We start from the raw sequence: 23,448 nt of genomic DNA on the forward strand, positions 1-23,448 counted from the left end.
CTTTGATAAATGTGCCTCTGTGTTAACATTTTTGAAAACTATAGGAGCAAATAATATAAAAATTATGCTAAAGTTAGGATACCCTTTTAAGTCAGAAGTAACACCCATTTGCCACAGATCCTAGCTTGTAGCTAGGCCTTTTTTTTTAGCTGAAGCCTTTTGTCTTTCAAAACCTGCTGTAGGGATTTTTCTTGGGCCATCTTGTATGTGTAAGACCTACTCACAGATTTTTCAGTGGTGTTAAGTCAGGGGACTGTGAGGCCATTCCAAAACTTTCAGCTTGCTTTTGTATTTAGGAAATGTCTTGTTTCAGCTTCAGATATTTAGTGGAATCCATTCTTCCCTCTACACAATGTTTCCCGTGCCACTGGCTGCCATACTCCCCCAAAGCATAATTTATCAAAATGCTGCTTCTTTTCTAACCAAACAAAACATACTTTTGGTGGTTGTGGCGAGAGAGTTGCTTTGTTTGCTTTGTAGTCATCAGTTCACTTTGTTTTCAGATCCTCCCATGTTTGTTGACTGACAGCCCAAAGCTTGGGGTGTCAGAGATGTTATTAAGCTCTGCAATTTTCAACTGGTGACAACTCCTAATGGCTGTTAAAGCCTAATTTGGCAACTTTTGCAGTCAAATATATGTAAAATCCAATTAAGTAAGCTTGATCTAACAGTTTTAGGCAAACTATAATTTATCAACACAGTTAAAAGTACCCCTAATGAGCCAGTGAGTAAGTTAAATATGCACTTGAATCAATATGTAGCCAGTGGCTGTATGAGTAGGCCTTCTTCTCCAAATCATATCATAGTACTCCTACCTCTGCTGCACATGTATAATGGCTTGAAACATATTTAAGGTATTACAGATAATTCTTTGTAGACTTGTGATTGAATGCTTTCTTGGAAAGCAGTTACTAATAATTTGAAGTGTAACAATTCCAGTATATTGATCCTTTAAAACGTTTTTATAAATTGGAGATTAGATTGTACCATGTTTCCATGAAACCTAAGTGGCTGGCTGAGGCCATTGTGCAATGTTTACCGACGCAAAGGCTAAATGAAGTGGTACCCTCTCTGGGGTATTTTATAAAACTTGATGCACAATAACAGCACATTTAAATAGCAACAATTATATTATCTTATGTTAAAGAAGAGTGTTTCATGTAGAAAAAGAGGGAGAAATAGTTCTAGAAGACGAAACAGATTCTATTGGTACAACATCAAAGTACTTATGTGTAATATGCAAAGTCCTATAGGCTTGCCGATCAAAATTTAGGATGAACACTATAACAACCTGCATTCAAATCTTGCCAGATTTTCTGCAGTTTAGATGATGTATTGTTTGAAGTTTGTGGAAAATGTAAAAAAAACTTACACAATATATGTGTATCTGTGCTCTACAGAGCTGCTAAGCTTGCAACTTTCTGCCTTGGCCTTCTTTCAAGTCTATAATCTTCCTTTTTAAAGGAAAGCAATCTCTAGGTGACAAATAGCTCTTGGAAAGAAGAGATGCTTTATACCAAAGAGCAATTTCTTGCAATGCATTTGTTAGATTAAGAGCCTCCGATTATATTTTGGGGTATTTTATTTAATGTGCAATAAAAATGCCACCCAAGCAATTAATGCTTAGGAAGTCTTGCAGAATAGAGTACTATATTTTAACCACATAACAATTCCAGTGCATGTTTTAATGTATATCTGTAAGTTAATTGATTACATTATGCTAAATATAAGTCAATAAAAGTATGGCTAAGAAATGATGCTCTGTTTCAGTTTCTTAAAGCAATCATTTAATAAATAATCACAAATGGTTGAAAAATATTAAATGGGTAGTTCATTATGAAATTCCAGGAATGTGATCTGTTATCCAGAAAGCTCTGAATTATGGAAAGGTTGTCTCCCATATTTTATCCAAATAATCCAGATTTTTAAAAATTGAGTTCCGTTTTCTCTGTAGTAATAAAACAGTACCTTGTACTTGATCCCAACTAAGATATAATCAATCCTTATTGGAAGCAATACCGGCCTATTGGGTTTATTTGATGTTTAGAGGATTTTCTAGTAGACTTAAGGTAGAGAGAGATCCAAATTACAGAAAAATCCATTATCCCGAAAACCCCAGGTCCCTGACCATTCTGGATAGCAAGTCCCATAGCTGTCTATGGTAGAACATGCTGTTTGGGGTTTTTGAAATATTTTAATTTAATTTTGTAAGTTTCAGGCTTGAAATTCAACTGCTATCTGGTTGCTAGTGTAGAATTTTGATGGTGAGCCACTAGCACTGCTCTCCAGCCTCTCCAAAATCGTACTGAATATGTGCATACAGAGTACTGAAACATGAACTTTTTCTGACATTTGTCCCAACATTAAAGGGGACCCGTCACCCAAAAAAATTATTAAAAATCCTATTTTATCACATTAATCATGCAAAATGAACTTTAATTACACTATATAAATTATTTGAATCTTGTTTCCTTCAGTCTGGGAATTCAAAATGATAGCAAGCAGGCAGGAGCCATTTTGTGGACACTGTTTTTAAGGAAAGCCTTGTATCATCTCAGAATCTTGTTTGTCCACCAGAATAGGGGACCTGATGTCCATTTCCATGCACTGGCTAAACAATTAAATGTTAAAGAGAACGGGGATATGTGGGGAGAGCAGTGACATCTAAGAAGTGCTGAATTGAAAGTGAAAGTAATTGTCTGCCCTGCCTCTATGCCACGGGCATAGAGGAGGGGCAGGCAATATTTGATTGACAGCTGAGATGTTTAAATGAGCTTACAGCAGCTATGAATGCTTTAATAAAAAATAGAAATTGGATTTCATGTTTAATTTGAAAAGGACTTTTATTATACAGATTTTTGTGTCTGGGTGACGGGTCCACTTTAAGGAACCCATTTTGTAATCCCTTTACATTTTGCTTTATTGGAAGATAATTCAGTGTGTACTATTGTATATTTGACTGGTGTATTCAGTTTTTGCAACTAGCAAAAAAGCATATGAAAATTAAACAGAATTCTACACGTGTTTCCTATTAATGTAATACAACTATAATGTTTCAGCTGTAACATTTTCTGAAAACCTGTATTTTAATATGTGAGTTTAACACAGCATAAAATATCATATACTGTATGTTAAAGTGCTTATTCACCTTCCTATTCAGTTCTGTTGTTTTCAGATTGTTCGCCAGAAATAAGACTTTTTTCAGTTGCTTTCTTTTTTTTTTTATTCTTTGCAGTTTTTTCAGAACTGAAGTTTAAAATGTAATGTTCCTGTCTCTGGTGTTTCTGTCTGGCAGCTCCGTAATCCAGGTGCAGATTCTGACCTGTTACACTTTTGCAACATTTAAATGATAGAATTCTTAGCAGCATTTGTGGAAGATTAGCAACTACTGTATCAATTCTCACAGGGCAGAGACACCAAGGAAGATTTGGGTAGATTTAGTCTCCCGGCGACTAGTAATCGCCTCTTCTTCGGGCGACTAATCTCCCTGAAAAGCCTTCCTGTCAGCTGGAATTGAAATCGCGGGTGCGAAGTTGCCTGACGAGGAAAATTCAAGTGACTTCAGAAGACAAAGTGATCCGAATGCCATCCCGCTGGCGATTTAGATTCTAGCCAGCGGGAAGGCTTTTCGGGGAGATTAGTCGCCAGAAGTAGAGGCGATTAGTTGCCGGGCGACTAAATCTACCCAAATCTTCCGATGTGTCTCTGCCCTTAATGAAACTCAGGGATTCTGCTCAGCAGGGCCAAGGATAAGAACTAATCTATCAATTTAGAACAGTTATAGAGTCAGCGACCCCCCCCCCCTTCCAGAGCTGCTTCAGAAAGACACAAGAAGGTGAAAAAATTTACTTTACACTTCAATATTAGAGAAATGGTCACAAATAGAAAATAGAAAGCAATTGGAAAAAGCCTGTATGTTTGGTGAACAATCTAAAAACAACTGAACAGAAAAAAGTGTAAAAAGTGGAAGGTAAACAAACATTCTAAATTAGCAATCGTCAAAATTGATTAACAAAACTGTAATGGGAAGTTTAAACTCACCAATAGGGATTGAGGGAGTTTGATTGTAGAAGAATGTCGAATAGTAACTGGGTTTAGCTTTTACAGATTTAGTAACAGGGAAGTTGGAGAATTTAATTTCTATCCCAGCTCTTAGTTGATTACCATATGTTTTACAGAGCCAAATTTAATTTAAAAAAAGTTACGTTTTATAGCAGAGGTTCTATACTCTCTGTTGCCAGTTCAGTCATTCAGAATCAATGATTTGTATTAATATGCTACAGAATGTATTTAAGGGTGAATAATTTACTGGGTCATTGGTGGTTCCCCATTATTCTGTGGCAGGTCTTGGCTTAAGTATAACACCCTAAATCCCTCTCTGACATGGGCTACATATACTATTTGCATTGTGGGCAGTAATTTATTCTTTATGAAAATTGTATAGTGCCATATAATGTAAGAGTAGAATTAGAATAAATTCGAATAAAGATCTAAAGTGGTAGATGCATCTTAGCAGATGCATTATGTGTACTTTGCCTATTGTTATAATCATGGTTATGTCAGTTCAACGGTTTTTTTTTTTATATATTGAGTAAAATCTGTCAGTCAAGGCAGAGGACAATCTGACACCTGCACAGAGCCATTGAACAGACTAGCCAGGCATCTAATTAGCAGGTCAGGATGATGTGCCTATAAGTGTCTTTTACTGTGTCACAGAGTAAAGTAATGATTCTTCTCGCACACTGCTTTTAGCAGAGAGTAAACAGGAAAAGTACAGCATGTCTTACAGATAATTTCGATTCACTGTGGTATAGCAATGCTAGCCTAATCACTAATTTGCAAAAGAGCTTGCAATAATTTTGCTTTGTGTTGCCTTTGGACTTAACAATGTAGTCTTCCTCCAAGACACCTGATCCGTACCTTTGCTTTTGTTATAATTTGGCAAGAGTTTCAGCTTGTAATGCATCCAGTAATTCTTTGCTGGGTTATAAAAGAGCATAGTCACTGTGTCCCTCTGCATGCTCAAATAGATAGACCACTTTGTCAATATGTCATTCGTACCAAAATTGCCAGCTAATTTCTTCAAGTGTAGGAAGAATCCTCGTTCCCTCAGGGTAAAGAAGATTAAGTCACGTGCAGCTTGTGGATGGTATCCAGGAATGTCTGGAAAAAAAAGGATGATGTGAAAAAAGAGTAGCATATTTGATGAAGCAACTGAAGAGTACATCTGGCAAAGAGTTAGATAATTCACATCCCTGACAGTAATTACTTGTATATAATAAAACACAGCCAAGGAATTAAATTTTCTGAAATGTACAGTTTTTGAGAGATTTTGCAAAGCCAAATTAAAAAAATCAAAAAAAAAAAACCATTCAAATTAGACATATCTGAAGTGTTTTATATTTTTATATATTTATATTGTACTAGCTATATGAAAACATTCTGAGAGCTTTATTTCCTTTAAAGTGTCAATATTTATCTCACAATGTTTATTAGCATATTTACATGGCTTATGAAGAGTTTCTTAAACTTTTTCTCCAGCTAAATCCAATAAACTTTCTGACTCATTAAATAGTTTTGAATGATTTAACCCCATGGCTGAAATCATTATAAGAATCATCTTTTTCACATACATATTATAGTTTTAGATCAGTCAGAACCCCTAGAGGGCCCAAGATACTCTAAGACCACCTGGTACCTGTTGGGTCTGCTGTATATGCTAACAAAAAATAGTTTTTAGTTGTCCACAGCTTTATGTTCATATGACCTTAAGCATTCAGATATTTTTCAGCTAAACTCTAAGAATTTGTCCATTTCTGAACCCTGCAAATAGGGCTAGGATTCAGCAGAACCTCAGACCAAATCTTGGATTCAGTGCATCCTTAATTTTATCTCTGTAGTGGAATGTGTGAGATGTGATTTTATGTCACTTCTTTGTATACAGTGTGTTTGTGTGTGTGTGTGTCTTTCTTGAACGGGGATCTGACTTGTGGTATGCAAAGAATCTTGTCTTGGCATAAGGGTCATGAATGTTGAATTATAATCTTTAAACGAAAGTTCCATGCCAGGAACCAGTGCTGATATACAACTATATTAATGCCAATAAATTCCATTTTTTTTTATATGATTTTGTGACTGTACATCTGCTAAGGTTTTGTTAAAAGTATTTATTCAAGCCTCCCTTCTTCAACCATATTCTGTTCCACCACTTTCACAGTTTCCTTGCAGAGTAAGCATTCTGCATCGTATCCGTAACTCCTCGCCATTTGTTACCTCCTCTGTTCTATAAAGAAGGAACAGCTGCATCAAACTGTAAATCTCAACACTTGAGCCAGATATCTGCATCATATCAAAAAGGCAAACATTATACATCAAAGAGAGTGGTTGGCACCCCCGCACATGATGGAAAGTATGTAGAGCCTGACCCTTGAAGCAGGAATTCTCAGGCTATTTTTGTACATTATGGATGACTGACATAACCACAGCTTTCAGAGCATTATCTTTTATCACACAGAAGAATAGATGTCTAAAGCCTATCTTTATCGCCCCTGCCACTCATATATTTGGTATTTCTAACAATAATGCACATGACAGCACTGTAAAATAATGGTATTCATCCAATTACTTACATGTACAATATTGTTAGGGTCAGATGTTAGTAACTGAAATTATTTTTCATTGGCGCAGCTCAGTTTTTCATCCTAAAAATACACTGAGGAAAAGTCCAGGTCTTTTTCTGAAGAGGGTAAAGAGTTGTTTAGATCATTTTAATTAGACATTTGAAAGCTGCCTTAAGAGTATAGTATTGGTTCCTGCAACCATATTGCATGAAACCCTTCCCATAGCCAACCATATATGTAATATATTACAACATCATAATGCTATAACGTATGTTGATCAGATGCCATGCTATTTATCCTGCTACAAAAGTAAGCTATTTATAACATACCACAAGGCCAGTCAGCTCCAAAATAGAACAGATGCCATGATATAAGTCCATCCCTTTAATTCATTGTAATGATGCGTATTTAAATCTCTAGCTTATCTATTTGCTTTCTGGCACTTGTTCAAGTTATTCATTGGAAACTCAAGGCTTCTAGATCAATATTTTGATTCCACAGTTTTGCATCTGAACTGATGTTTAGATGAGTCATGTTTAGATTCCTTACTGTGGTAATAATGCATGTGGAAGCATTTTGGCATCCAAGCAGTTTAGTTGAACATGCTAGATTTATTCCTTTCCAGTTTGTTCATCAAACATTTCTCAGCAGTCAGTATACTGTACATAACTCAAGTCTCAAAGTTTGTTGATCAAGTGATAAAATATATGTCAGCAACAGAGAAGGCTTTGAAACAAAGTTAGTTTTACGACAGTATAGCTATAGTTACAAACAACTGACTTTTCTTTGTAGAAATCCATAGTTCATTACCACTGACACTGAGCTCAGGAATACTCGGAATCTTTATATTTTAGAACACTAGGTGACCTGCTATTCTCAGTTTAAAGTCTTTTCTAAAGGCAATAATATATTCAAAGTTGAACACATATTAAGGGCAAAAGCTCACATCTAAATGTTTAAACAATTAAACAACTAAATTAAAGGGGGGTATTTACAAAATCTCAATTTTTTTCTGGACGAGGGTTTTCGGGCAAAAAATTTTTTTAGAGGAAAAAAAAATAAATTTTTTGAGATTTATTATACCCCGAAGCTGCAAAAGGTCAGAATCCAAAAATCTGACAACTGAAACCAGCTGAGGTCATGTAGAAGTCAATGGCAAATGTCTCTTTTACAATTTGAAGATATTGTCATCTGCACTGGGTTTCGTTCGATAATCCTTGGGGTTTTCTGGCGTTAATCCGGTAAAAAAAAAAAAAAAAAGATTGAGGCGTCAAATCAAAAAAATTTGTATTTTATGGAGTTTTTTCCTGGCCAGACTTTTTTGAGTTATTTTATTGCTAAATAAGATAAAATCACGGATGTGAGTTTGGTCGAGCTTGGTTTAATAAAAAGGAGAAATAAATTTGAGTTTTCAATAAACTGTGCAGTGCTAAGGGGTACAAGTTTGTGCTTTATACTTAACACCTGCCCTCTTCGCTGGAACATACTTTGCTTTGCTTATTGCTTGTGCAAGAAATTCTGGTGGCTGATACTTTGCAGATTTGCATTTAAAACTTTTGCTTACTTTCTTTTTCAGAATAACACAGAATGGAAACCAGATTCTTGTCAGGACTGCGTATGTCATAATGATATTGTTGTCTGTGAGACCACCTCTTGCAGAGACCCCCAGTGTGACTTTTCTGAGGTAGGTTTAGAAATCTGTTTGATATATGGCCAGATTATGCATGTAATGCTTAGCTATAACCATACTTTTCTATTGTCAGATGTTTTTATTATTATTGTTTATTGGGTGTCAGAGTCATCAATGTAACATGACTTAGCTCAGTGGTTAGCACTGCTGCCTTTGCAGTTCTGGGGTCCAGAGTTTGACTGCAAGATGTTTGAATGTTCTCTACTTGTCTGCCAGGGTGTTCTCCAGGTATGCTTATAGGGGGAGTGGCCCATATATAACAAACACTGGTAAATATTCAAAGAAATTGTATTATAAGTTGGACATAAGGACTCATGAATTTCTTCATAGCAAATATCATATGACCCACCTAGAATTGCTAGCTTTTATAGAAATACATACCAGCCTTTCTATATGTTTTATCTTTCTTCCCTTTTAATAACATTGGTATCAGTCATCAATGTGTGATGCATGGCAACACTTAATTTACCCCATGAACACAGCTAACTGTAATCCCTGTCCTTTTACACTTTCACACATGAGAGTTCCTGGGCAACCTACTCTATATACACTGCGGCTGTAAATATTGATATGCTATCAGTCAAATGGAGTCTGTCTAGAGGGTCTATGCTTTTTTGCTCTATATCTTAGCACTGAAAGTTGCTACTAAAACACTGTTGCTATTAAATTGGAACTGTAAAATCCACTATACTGAATTGAATGTTTAAAAAATATGTTTTACCAACAGTCTTTATGTGTAACTTCCTCAAACTATATTATTTTTACAGCTACAGCCAAAACACTCAAGCTATGAGTCACTTTGAGATTTTACTTTCTCAGATTGATTGATTCCAAGGAGTCAGCGCTTTGCAATTCATTCCTGCTAAACTGCATGGATCAGTTGTTTGCAGTAGAGAAAAAATAGTGAAGAAGCACCCTAATAAATCATTTAAATATCAAATTTGAAAAAAAAATCAAAACCTAATTGTAAAAAAGGAACAATTAAAGGAGAAGGAAAGGTTAAGTTAGTAGGGGTGCCAAATGTTAGACCAGTGATTATAATGACTTACCTTATACCCTGGACTTGGGGACTTATGAACGAGCACCTCTGAATAATTGTCTTCTTCCCCTTTTTCATTCTTCAATGGCCAGTAGAGTGAAAAAGCTATCTAGTGTGCACCAGAGAAACTAACATTCAGATACACCCCAATCTGCTATCAGCAGTTCCATTTAATACTTCCTCTGTCGGGTTTGACTGTTTTTCCTCATTTTAAAATATGTCCCATGTGCCATGCCTTGCCTATGTCACATTGAATTTTTCCACCTCAAAAAGCAAGATCTATTGACAAATATTAGTATTGTAAGTTATAGTTTGAGATAAAATATAGAAATAAGAAAGCATCGCTACATAACATAACGTAAATGAATCATTTAAAAAATAAATGAGATAGTGACCCTTTAATAGAAAAATATCTGTAATAGACAATGCATAGACATACTTGACATTGGTCAATTCTGTGAATACTAATTTTGTTTTTGCTTTGAGGGGAAACAATTGCTAGATCACAAATTGCAACCACATAACAAAAGAACAACTTGCTTTCTCATGTTAAGAAGTGCAATTATATGATAAATGTGCTTTTGCAAAGAACATTACTTTCTTCTTCTCATAATGATACCAACATTGCTTGCTTCTTAGAAAAAGCAGTTAGAGTTCAAACATCTTTAAAAAGTGTATTTTATCATTGTCACTTTGTCTTTATATTAAAGGAATTTATATTCTCCTCCATTTAACTTTAGGTGGGAAACAATTTATACAGCTCACCATGTTTTATACCGACAGTGTACCTTTTCACAATTTGTAGCGTCTAATGCTGCAACTCTTTGCGCCTCCTGTATGGGGTTATGTGTGACAGCAAATAGCCCGTTGGCAGTCGCAGCTTATGCCTGCCATGTAAGAGGTGTACAGGTGAGTGGCCCATGGGCATCAACATGCAAGCACACACAAGATGGAGTGCCTGCAGGTGTTTCAAGAGCCATGTACTTAGCACCTGCTTAAGTCAGGCATTAAAGGTATTCTGTCATGATTTTTGATGGTATTACTAAATTACACTGTGTACATTACTCATAATTAATTCTTTATAATTCTTGAATAAATAAATGCATTTTTTGTTGTTGTAATATTGGTGTGTAGGCCATATCAGGTCATTTTGCTTGGTCATGTGCTTTCAGAAAGAGCAAGCACTTCACAATGGAACTACTTTTAGATAGGTTATTGTTTCTCCTACTCAGTGTAACTGAAGGAATCGTGACTTGGGTTAGCCGTACTTGGATTAGTACTATTGAGTGTTGTTCTCATATCTACCCCTAGATGGGGTATCTTTAGCAATGTAGTTGTCAGGGAGCTGTTATCTGGTTACATTACAATTGTTCTGCTGATAAGCTGCTGGTGGGGGGGGAGGGGGTGATATCAATCCAACTTGCAGTGCAGCAATAAGGACAGTGGCTGACGGGAGATTTGTTGCCCATGATTACTTGGTGACAAATCCCCCAAGAATGCGTCTCCATTGGAAATAACTGAAATTGCTGGCGATAATACCAACATATCGCAAAGTTGGTCGAAGTTTCCTCAAGAGGCAATTTTGGTCGACTTCAGTACAACTAAGTGGTGCTGATGATTGATTTCCAATGAAGACACATTTTTGGGAGATTTATCACGCACAGTCATACATTTTTATTGTGGGTGACAAATCTCCTGTTGGCCACTGCCCTAAAGAGTGACTTAAGTTTATCAAAGCACAAGTCACCTAAGAAACTAACAACGTGTCTATCCTCATGTCAGATTTCAAAATGAAATACAAAAAAAATCTGTTTGCACTTTTGAAAAATGGATTTCAATGCAAGATTCAGCTGGAGAAGCACTATTAACTGATGCATTTTGTACAAAACTTGTTTTCCCATGACTATATCCCTTTAAGTACAAGGCACACTTATGTCGCTGAGAACTGGTTTCTTTGCCTTGTGGATCAAAGAATCTCAGTGTATGGCTCATTATTGTTTAACATGTCTACCCATATTAAATGAGCTCTTAAATCTTTCTCTCTGCTTGAATGGGGCATATGAACCAATTGTCAAGTTATTTGTACAAAAACAGCTGCACCAGTCATCTTTCATTAGCATCAGTCTAGTGCAGTAAACATAATTGAAGCACAAGCCTAACTGGTTTCTTTGGGCTACTACTGCAGCAGCATTGCACTCAAAAGATTCCTTTGAATTTCTAGTTTCAATAGGATTCTTGTAATGCATAAAAAAAATTGTTGTATACCAGTGACTACATAGCAAGAAATTGATCTACAAAATGTTTTTTCTTAGGGAGAAGTTTTACGGATTGAACCCAGTAAGTGTTGTCCTGAATGTGGCTCAAGAACTCAAGGATTTTGTCAACATAATGGAACAACCCATGCTGTAAGTACTGTACAAGGAAGCTGTGCTTGAATATAACTTTAAACATAGATGGGTGATTTCTATATTTCCCTGTTTTTACTGTAATTTTGTCATCCAATATTTGTACTTTACTCTGGTCTAGTCAAAGCAAATACCTCTGCAGTAATAACATGAGATACCTTCTATCCAGTTACTGGCACAAAATGGCAACTGCTAAAATATTCTAAGCATTTAAACTAGTTAGTGGTAGAACATTTGTTAGGGCATGGAATGATAACATGCCAGGCTTATGTAAACTAAGAGCATTTGCAGGGATTTGTAAAAGTATGATAACATAGGCAGTGATTCTCTCTCCTTAATGGAATTAGTGTACAATTGATTTTAGTATTACACATTAATAAAAAAAGTGTGCATTCCAATTTGCTCAGTGACGGGTTAATTTGAATGCCTCATTCATTTACAGTTGAAATAAGTTAATAAGAATAAACATTTCTGTTTACTTGGAAGCTCAGAACAAGCAGCTTCACTTGATCAATAACATGAAATGGTAAATGTCTCAAACAGAGAAAATAGTGACATTCCTACCAAGATCACCATTTGCCTTGTTTTAGACAAGTTCTGTGGTGGTTGTGTAGCCTTTAATAAAATTTTAGGCATGATTTCCCAAAGCAAAGTACCTGTAATATTCTGTCTGGCACTCCGAATATCGTCACTTTTTCAGTAAATATGTTTCTAACACAAGAGATGCCGAAATATTAATATATCACATGGTACATCCGAATTGACCAAATCTCACCTACAGTAGATAAACAGAATCATTCCAGTAATTGTGCAAATAGAGACTCTCTCGCAAAGCCTTATTAATAATAAGACACATGTCCATAGAGTTAAATTTTTTGTCTAAAACATTTGATTGGTTGTCATTAGATACTGCCCAGGTATAAAAGTGTCCTGTTTTGACAAATTAGTTCCATTGTCTTTATTTTACCTTTTCATAATGATAATTGTCCAAATTGGATGGGCATTAGTGCTCCGATTCAGACGATTATTTTCTGCACTGGAAAGAAAGTATGTACGTATATTTTCATTTATATAGTGTTACTCATCTATGCTGCTCTGTACAGTCATAAGTTTACACTTACAGCCAGGGCTGAACTTGGGAAACCGGGAAAAAACCCGGTCGGCCCCGGCAGTTATGGGCCCTGCCAATCCACACCCACTCCCATTTACAGCTGCACGTCTGCAGCAGTTAAGGAGCATGAAAGAGGTATAAGGTGTGCATTGCTTCTGGGGAGGGGGAGACGAATGCCGGGAGTAGGGCCCCTGAGTTCGCAAGGGGGGCCCATTCATACAAATTGAAAGAGGTATAGTCTTCCTTCGATAAGTATGTCAATTTGTTAAAAACTTTTCTAACTGCCAGGAAAATGATAGATATGAAAAATTGAACTGGTGCAAAACCATCTGGCTTCCACAGTTCAGTAGTAATAAAGTTATCTCTTATTTATACAGGCTATGTGAAATGCAATTCATGTGTTTTCTTTTTTATCATCACTGTTCTGCAAAAAGCTATTTACTGTTTGTTTTTATTTATAAAAAAAATACACACGGTAAATGATTGTTTTTGGATCGTAAGAACTAAACCCAATAGAGGCTGGGCAGCACCTTCATTCCTGATTAGCTTAGTGACTGCAGCTTGGCTGGGAGTTCCACAGAGACATAACATCTGGTCACTTCCCAACCACATTTCCTATTATACAGCATTAGTTATGTGCCATCATGCACAGGCAATATGCGCCTTTGTATGAAGAATAGCTTGTGTTTACAATTTGTAAGATATTCTTCCACAGTCTATCAGCAGAACTTGACATCTGTTAACAATTTGTTATTTGCTCAGGAGGAATTATTGTGAAAAAAAAGATACAACTGTTGCAGGAGCTTTGCATTATACATTGGTGCCTCAGGCAGGTGCAAAGAAAGGATCAGACATGACAGATTAGTACATCTCTGTGATTCTAACTGAGAAACCACATAAGGGATGTCAAAGCCCGTGATCAGAGTTCTTGCTGAAGAGAACATTTATTCATTTCATTTTTTAAAACATGTTTATGAATGTGCGCATTGCCATAATCTCACATTTTTTGAGGCCTTTTCCATGGGCACCAACCATATAGGACCATAAGTTTGTTTGTAGGTAAGCAAGATAGACTGTCCTAAAAAAGTAAAGATGTTTCTTAACAATAAATAGGAAGTATTTTCTGTCTGATATTGGTTTTAGTAATAAAACCATTAATTTGCTATAACTGTATTAGATGTTACCAGATACTATTTTGTTTTGCACCTTACAGAGTCACTAACACCAGGAAATTAAAATTTCCTTTATGCTTTGATATGCAATGTTCTCTTACTTATGAAAATGTTGCCAATGTTTTCCATAAATACATTTAATGCAATGTCCCCTTACTTATGAAAATGTTGCCAACATTTTCCATAATTACGTTTATAATTAAAGGTAGAACTGACTTGATCAACATGTCACTGGCATTCAGTAAAGTTTTGGTACATGGGGAAAATATTGAACTGATAGGAATCCTTCATGATTTTCTAGGTCCATAGTAAATAGTAAATCAGCCCCTCACATGACAATTCATTATATTTATGCATACAAACCTTTTTTGTTGTCAACACTAGTCCTTTATATTAGTTATATAAACGTTGAAAACTTTGAAAACATGTACATGATTTTCTTTAGCTCTTACCCACAAACAATAAAGAAAATCGAGTTGGAAACTCCATCTAGCTCTGTCTCGCTGTTTATAACTTTGGCTGTCTCTTATTATGAATCCACTAAGAGTTTATTGAGGCGTAATTTTTGTGAAACTGTGTCAGAGCAGGTTACCTTTATGGTTTCCGCTTGACCTGTCTTAAACTTATGTTTTGGCCCAGAAGCTGTAAACCTGGAGTCTTGGCATAGTGTGCGTGCAGCTGCCACATTCAGCTCAGGGAGATGGGCCTAATCACCACTGTGAAGGCCTCCTCTCTGTGTTCCGATAGTTCCTATGTTGCAGTTTGTGAAAGTCACTTCATGATGGCCTTTAATTATCCTGCAAAGAAAAAACTGTATAGCAAATTTAATGAAAGGTTATGCTGTCTGAAATGTTCTTATCCTGCAACAGTAAAAGTTTGAATGATCTTGGTGCTCTCTTAATCTAGTTTCTTTCAGGTGCAATGCTCATAGCTCTTAATTGAAAATATTTTAGGGTATTTAGACAATACCTTATTTTGGTGCAAATGATTGGCATATTTTACTACAAAAAAAACCTTTCAAATTCAGTTTCATATTAACCAACTATAATCTTAATGTCTCATTTAAAGTATTACTAATGCCCTGTATTAAACACAATTAAGGTTTATAAAAATACGTTATGTTTCAAACACTGGAGACTTTTTAGGTATTTTTGGATAACTGTGTATCTCAACACTGTCACAAATGTAGAGCATTAAAGGGAAAAGCCTCCCAAATAGTGAAAAAAATGGAATTTTGCAAAATGAAAGAAAATGTAACTCTAAATAATAATTCAGTATTCCAATATACATTAATTTAAAGCATTGAAGCACATGATTTAAGGAAAGAAATATATGTTTATCCCTTTGTGTTTTCTGCACTGCTTGACATGGCTCTTGAACCATTCATGTCCCACAATGTCTTGCATGCGCTTCAAATTATTCAAAGCATTGTTGGAATATGAGATTTGACTGCAGGACAGCTAACGCTTGCTACATTTTGTAGGGATGCACCAAAAACTATTTTTCTGTAAGATTATAACGTATATAAAAATACGTTATGTTTCAAACACTGGAGACTTTTTAGGTATTTTTGGATAACTGTGTATCTCAACACTGTCACAAATGTAGAGCATTAAAGGGAAAAGCCTCCCAAATAGTGAAAAAAATGGAATTTTGCAAAATGAAAGAAAATGTAACTCTAAATAATAATTCAGTATTCCAATATACATTAATTTAAAGCTTTGAAGCACATGATTTAAGGAAAGAAATATATGTTTATCCCTTTGTGTTTTCTGCACTGCTTGACATGGCTCTTGAACCATTCATGTCCCACAATGTCTTGCATGCGCTTCAAATTATTCAAAGCATTGTTGGAATATGAGATTTGACTGCAGGACAGCTAACGCTTGCTACATTTTGTAGGGATGCACCAAAAATTATTTTTCTGTAAGATTAGGCTAAATCTGAGTGCCTGGCTGAACCAAATCCACACCCATATCACATTACTTTTTCCATTACCAAGTGACTTTAGACTGTTTGACAGTGTATAATATGGAGGTGCAGAGTCTGCAATTTCTAGTTTTTCCTTTCAGTTTTTTATTTTTTTTTGCTATTTCAAATTGGGATTTGGCCTAGTCTTTTGTAGTGGATTTGGTATACACCCAAATCCTAAAATTGTGTTCTGAAACAGACCTGGTTTTCTCAAATTGACAAACAGATTGCATGAAGACTTCAATTGGGTGTTTTAGCAGTATTGCAGATATGAATTTACTGAGCTTATGTACTGACCCACTGGACAATATAAGAAATGTGTATCAATCTTTAACCAAATAAAAAGTCTCCTGCTCATCTCAGTAACTAACATGGCACAACTCTTTTGCCAATGTTAGGCTTTGTTAATTGAGTTTATGGGCATGTAGCATGACTGGGTTGGAACCATATATTTTTAGGCACCAACCCTATAAGGAGAATATTATCTGATTTACAGACATATATTGAAATTGAACATCAATCATTGCACATGGGTTCTCTTCTTTCCTGTGTCTCAAATAAATTGATTAACACTTATTTGACTTTTGATTATTATTATTATAAATATCTTTGTATTATAGCATGGAACCCAGTGGGAAGACTCTGAATGCACAATATGCTCATGTTGGAACAGCAAGATAACCTGTACTTCAAAGCCTTGCCCAAACCTGAGATGTTGGAAGGGGGAAAGTGAGCATGTCGTACCTGGAGAATGCTGCCCAGTGTGTGTGGGAACTGGAGGTGAGTACCTTATTTTATCATTGTTAAGTCAATATCACACACTCAAACACTTGAATACTCACACACAAACCAGGTGCCCTTAACTTGTGAGTATGCACAAAAAGCACAACAGTAAAATAATTATGACAGGGCTGATCTAGGGTATTGTTTCACAGTGATGGAGGCAACAGTTAAGCATATGTAAATTCCATCATGACTTTGGCAATATATCACACAGAAAAGACAATAAAGCTATACTCTTAAAGGGGATACCCACCAAAAAACTTTTTTTTGCATTGTGAAAGAAAGTCACTGTCCAGTATACATTAATGAAAGTAGCAATGGGCAAAGATAACTGACTAAGATCCATTCAGAAAATTGTACAGCAAAGTTCAGAGACTCCAATCACAATCCCATAGATAATAAAGTAAGGATTATTTTTTGCCTCACCTTGTCCTTTAAAATGGTTTTAATTGTAATTGAAAGCAGTATCTGTTTGTTTATATTCTCTGCTGACTTTGCCTATGGAAACAATATACTGTAGCAGCCTATTTTAAGAAATAGAGGTGGACTGACTTATGTTACATTGTTTTAGGATGAAAAAGAAGATAACAGAAAGGGATACAGAAAATCTTCAATTGCTACTAAACTTTAAGGGTAAGGGCACACACTAAGATGCGGGGAGATTTCGTCAACCAGCGACAAAGCGCCTCTTCTTCGGGCCACTAATCTCCCTGAAAACCCTTCCCGCCAGCTAGAATCGTAATCGCCAGCGGAATGTCAATCGGAGCACTTCATTTTCTGAAGTCGCCCAAAGTTTCCTTGTGAGGCAACTTTGGGCGACTTTGGAAAACAAATCGCTCCGAGTGCCATCCTGCCGGAAATTCTGATTTAGATTTGGAAGGCTTTTCAGGGAGATTTGTCGCCCGAAGAAGAGGCGCTTTGTCTAAATCTCCCCGAATCTTAGAATGTGCCCTTACCCTTACACAGATGAACATTTAATTAATTTACACTGGAAAGTTGCTTTGAACTTTATTTCATTGTCACGCAGGCTGATTTACATTTTCACTGTTACTAACCATGCAAAGAAGGAGAGATGCACCCGAAATTCAACCTTACATTTGCTTTAACTGAGGCATTCTCCAGAAAAATACATCGAATAAAAGAAAGATGTAATTATGCTTATGTAAGGCACTTGTAAAACCTATTGTCTGTTCTACGTCTCTCTTTGGAGAAAGAGTTTATTGAGACAAGCAGAATGGTAATGCAGTTTATGCATAAATGCAAATACAGGTATGCTATCTCTTATCGGGAAAAACCTATTATCCAGAAAGCTCAGATTCAGTAGTGTAGCGTTGGGGCCCCCCCCCCACCAAAATATCTACTGAGGAGCCTGACGCAAACAGTCCCCTGGCCCCCTCCCGACCCGCTGGTGCTGAACCCACCAGGCCAGCAACACAATGCTATTTTAAAGGTAAAAGGCAGTTCTGGGAGGGGGGCTATGATACAGCAGACCCCGCAGTGCGGGGATCCCCCATAGCTGACCCTCCCGACCCGCTGGTGCTGAACCCACCAGGCCAGCAACACAATGCTATTTTAAAGGTAAAAGGCAGTTCTGGGAGGGGGGCTATGATACAGCAGACCCCGCAGTGCGGGGATCCCCCATAGCTGCTGGCTCCTCTGTATAGGTAGTTATGCCAGTGCTCAGAATTACAGGAAGGCCACCTCCCATGGATCCCATTATAACCAAATTATTCAAATGTAAAAAACTTATTTCTGTTTTATAATAAAACAGTACAGGTATGAGAAACTGTTATCTGGAAAACCTCCTAAACATTCTGGATAAGGGGTCATTGTGTAATTTGGATCACCATACTTTAAATAAAATACTATAAAAAAAGTTTAAACATTAAATAAACCCAATAGGGTTTATTTTTTCCTCCATTAAGGACTAATTATATCCTAGTTTGGATCAAGTACAGGGTACATTTTTTATTACTACAGAGAAAAAGGAAATCAATTTTAACATTTTGAATTATTTGATTGAAATGAAGTCTATGGGAGATGACCTTCCTGTAATTTGGAGCCTTCTAGATAATGTGTTCCTGGATAACATATCCTATACCTGTACCTTGTATTTAATCCTAATTAAAAAAAAAAAACATTATTGAGGTTATTCAAATGTTTAAATGATTTTTTTTATTGGTATTGGGATCCAAATTACAGAAAGACCCTTTATCCAGAAAACCCCTGGTCCAGAGCATTCTGGATAACTGGTCCCATACCTATAGAGAAGGAATGTACACTGTACATTTTGTTTTCATTCTTTCCTTCATAAGAAAGCATTGATGAATATTAAACCTACTTACAGTTGCTAAAAAAAAATGTGTTTTTAAGTAATGTAATGCTAGCATCCAAAAGAAGAGGAAATGTTATTTTGAAAGATAATATGAATTACCATATCTCTGTAACCCTGAGTAAGGTAATGCAGCACTCTGTGTGGGCAATTTGAGCCGTTGCAGAGCTATGGAAAACATTTCCCATGGGTGAAATGGAAGCAATTTAAAATTTTGCTGACCACTCAGAGTACTTTATGTACTTCACAGATGTTAATCATAAAAAAATGGAAGTAATCATATTATTTCTGTGAACTGTGCCTGTAAGTGGCATAATTGTCAACATAAATTTTATCTTCTAGTTCTGCCACAGCCTTAGGCATATCTATAAGATCCATATGACTTCTTGAAATCAAAATCTATATTTTATGTATATGAACAAATGAGATGCCTGGTTTAGCCCAATGAATACCAAATATCTATCACTAATTGAACAGGCCAACTCATTATTTTTTTCACCTATTTTCTCTGACCATGTACTCAATTGTGTAGACAGGTCTATCTAATTAGTAACACAGGAAAGAGTCCAATTGTTTAAATGAGATTCTGAATCCAATTAAGAACACTTAGTCTGAAGGCTCTCAATGACATTTCCTATCAACACAAAAGGCAGTGTATTAAATGAAAAGGGTTGACTGTGCATTATTTCAAATTACTTAATAAAATGTTGATTAAAGCACTTTGTGCCAGGGGTCCATTGGGTGTTTACAATTAATTGGCCACATGCTGAAGGAAAATTATGTTGTAAGAGTTAAATTGCCACTGATGCCACTGCAATTTATTGTATCAACCAACAAGGAGTGACAGATTAGGAATGTGATTTGCAACACGTCAAAAAGGCCTGTCATTAAAGAGACTTTAGGGGTCATTTATTATGAGCGACTATGCTGAGAACACTTCTGCTGGTGTCTGGCTGCACTCTGCACCTAACTCAGGGTGAGGTGTCCTATGAGCCTTGTCCTTACAATCTCAAATATTTTTCCCTGTCTACTCCCAATGTTCTCCTGTCCATATTGATCATATCACCTGAACACTGGCATGCGTTGTTCCATATTTAGTGACTTACATGAGTGTTCAGATTTTTTAATACTGTCAAGAGTTTAAAATGTTCAGTAGGTCCCACTGATGCTTCTATCACATCTCTGATTCCCTCTGATTTCTTTGAAAATAGAAAAGCTATTATTCTGAAAAGCAGTCAAGATTATTTATCATTTCTTTTCCTATCATGCAGAGCCTTGTTCTCTTAATGGCAGCATGGTGCTGGATGGAGCAGAGTGGAAGCTGAGTCATTGTTCTAGGTGTTCTTGCAGGAATGGTGTTATCCAATGCTCAACTGTGGATTGTCTGCCTAAAGTGTGTGAAAAGGTGAGGTATACAATGATTTTAAAGTGACTTGGCTGAAATACACAGTCCATTCATTTTGATCTCTTTTGATCTCATGGTGATGCCACATTTTGTAAAAGAGCAGCTATCAAAATGATACAACAGTGTAACTTAACTGGGCTTTTCATTCCTTGTTCCATGAAAAGCAGGTTATAGGGTTTACAAATATAGAGAGCCCAGTCATTATTTGGGCTTTTGAAACTTATATTTACTATGGTTTCCTGTTATGTTATATTTTATACCTGTAATTTATGTCACCATGTTAGAGGGTGGCATAAATGTTGCATTAGCTTGGGTATCCAGTGGAAAAAGTGGGTCTCTGATGAAGGTCCTGATGGAAAGCAGTATTTTGTACTGCTAAGTAAGTCTGCTATGTAGGGGCCAGGTAGGTTTCTAATGCAGACAATACATATATTATTCTTTAACCATCAGTGTTTTTATTGATTGATCTTGTAGCAAGCATACCTACATGGCAAATGAACCCACATGCAATGGGGCCTTATTGACTGCACACAGTGCCTATTTTTCTTGTATTATTAGTATTAGACCCCCTGCATTTGGGCAAAACAAGTTTAGATGACACTTTCTAAGTCCCATGGAATATGCTAAAATATTGCATCTTAATACCCTAGTTTTAGACGTTTTGCAGTGGGCTCTGGAGTGGAAATATCTAATTGTATCTAAATGTAATATGCATTTCATTTAAGATTATAGATCTGACATAACTCTTTTGAGACCCTTTCTGAGTGTATAAAACATAGGATTGCTATAGTTTTAAGACAGCTACCTGAGTTCAGGAACTGTTCATCCCCCTTATAGGCACAACATTAATGAGGACAGTATTCCCTTAAATGCAGCCTATTATACACACTTCATGCTTTTATAGTATGAGAAGGACCATACAGTAAATTATATTTACACATTTTACTGCCTTTAAAAAAACAGTTCTATTTTCCTCTCAATATTTTAGTTTAAGATATTTGCACTGTATGTTAAGGCTACTCAATAAATAAATGTATCCAGACAGTACCTGGACTTTTCTGAGGGTACTAAAGCAAGGGCATGTCTAGCTACAGCACCATGTTAATTTGCAAAGAAACAAAATAAATGTAATACCATACACTGCCTGTTTTATAAGACATAATAGTAGAGACCTGATAGCATAAAGATGAGATGGAAATGAAGATGCACTAGTTTAATACAGTATTTTACCTGGAAGGCATTTGTATTACTATTTCAGTATGGCCTTAGGTAAAGTCGGTGACATATTACATTTGGAATTTTTAGTGCCTTAAAAAGTCTTATCTGCCTGTCTGAACTGGCCATCTATTCATTTGTTGGCTTGAAAAAAAAATAATTTTTTTGCTCTCTATTCTTGCTAAATCCTTTTGACAACTAAAACTTAATATTTGTCAGGATGAAACCTTGGCTGTTGTTCCAGGAAAGTGTTGTCCCGAGTGCCTTTTAAAATCCTGTCATGTTGGAGGAAAAACATATGAGGTAATGTCTTTGTCAGATAATTACCTTATTCATTATAGCAACACTGTATTAAATGTCACTCATACTTGTCTGATGTTACACTTACAGAACTTCCTACACTTATAGGGGTTTTGCCCATTTTCCTGCCTTTTTGTGATCCGAAACATGTAGTACTATGCATCTCTAAATAAAGCAATACAATAATTGCACTTGCGTGGCTCTCCAGTGGATTTTGTTATTTACACAGTTCAGCTGTACCCTTTGCATAATAGGCAGCAAGGTGCAGAAATGTTCTGCACCTGTATCATGTGGTGCATAGCTAATAAAATGTCTGTATCCGTGATTTTCAACCAACCTATTCTTTTTTACTACAACTCCCAGCATGGTTTCAACAAACATTTCACAGGTAGAGCATAGTATTTTTCTTTGCCTCACATATTCTTTTGTAATTTAATGGCTGACTGTTCTTAGCTAACTGGAAAAGGACTTTGAAAGAATGTGAATTTGTTGGCAAAGTGCTTTATATTAGACAGGAATGTCGTGGGGGTATAGGAAATCTAGAGTGCCCTTACATCTCTGAATGACTCTCCACATTTTGCTGATAAAGGTCATATTTTCCACTGCTTCTCTCCCTAGGAAAACCTTTAATAAATGTGTTTTTCTGCTCCACTGAATGCTCTGTGTGCACTATCCAAAATGTTTATTAAGGATTCCACAAGATCTGTTGCTGGCAATAAAATTAACGTTGCATGAATGTACTAATAACAGGCTATTAGGAAGACTTTCGGTTGACAAATACAGCCCTCTAACTGTAATATTGTCCCACTATCCCAATACTATCCCATCATACTTAGTCAGATGCTGTATGCGTTTTATCTAATTAAAATACAAAAATAACAACATCTCTTTTTCCTACTTTTGAGCTCTCTCACCTTTCTTCTTTCCCCCCTTTTTTCAACATTAATAAATACAAATCAGTGCTGTATAGCATTTCCACTTGCTACTTTAAAATATGCCTACTCTTTGTAGACTGGTTCAGGACAAATTTGTGTGTATTTGAATTATGTCTGCTTTTATACATATGCATTAGATGTATGAGTGGCTGGATATTGCACTGTATACAAGCACATTACTGTACATGACTCTTAAAGGAAAACTATACCCCCTAACAATGTGGGTCTCTATAATAAGATATTGCATAAAACAGCTCATATGTAAAATCCTGCTTAATGTAAATAAACCATTTCATGATAATATACTTTTCTAGTAGTATGTGCCATTGGGTAATCATAAATAGAAAATTGCCATTTTAAAAAATAAAAAATAAGATCGTATGATTTACAGTGCACACAAACAAACCAACCATATATGTTAGGTCACGTGAGCCAATGAACAGACAGAGTTCTGTTATTTGCTTCCACAC

At 36.1% G+C, this 23,448-nt stretch overlaps 1 protein-coding gene across 3 annotated transcripts in view; it reads left to right on the plus strand.

The window, feature by feature from the left end:
• fras1.L (Fraser extracellular matrix complex subunit 1 L homeolog) overlaps positions 1 to 23,448 on the plus strand; it is a 269,516-nt gene that overhangs the window by 86,343 nt on the left and 159,725 nt on the right. For all 3 annotated transcript variants that reach the window (XM_041591087.1, XM_041591088.1, XM_041591086.1), the window contains 5 exons: positions 8,197 to 8,304; positions 11,662 to 11,754; positions 16,629 to 16,788; positions 20,395 to 20,528; positions 21,963 to 22,046. In XM_041591087.1, coding sequence (XP_041447021.1) covers positions 8,197 to 8,304; positions 11,662 to 11,754; positions 16,629 to 16,788; positions 20,395 to 20,528; positions 21,963 to 22,046 — 579 coding nt within the window. The remainder of the gene's footprint in view (positions 1 to 8,196; positions 8,305 to 11,661; positions 11,755 to 16,628; positions 16,789 to 20,394; positions 20,529 to 21,962; positions 22,047 to 23,448) is intronic.

Source organism: Xenopus laevis, chromosome 1L, assembly GCF_017654675.1.
Source record: "Xenopus laevis strain J_2021 chromosome 1L, Xenopus_laevis_v10.1, whole genome shotgun sequence".
Classification (NCBI taxonomy): Eukaryota; Metazoa; Chordata; class Amphibia; order Anura; family Pipidae; genus Xenopus; species Xenopus laevis.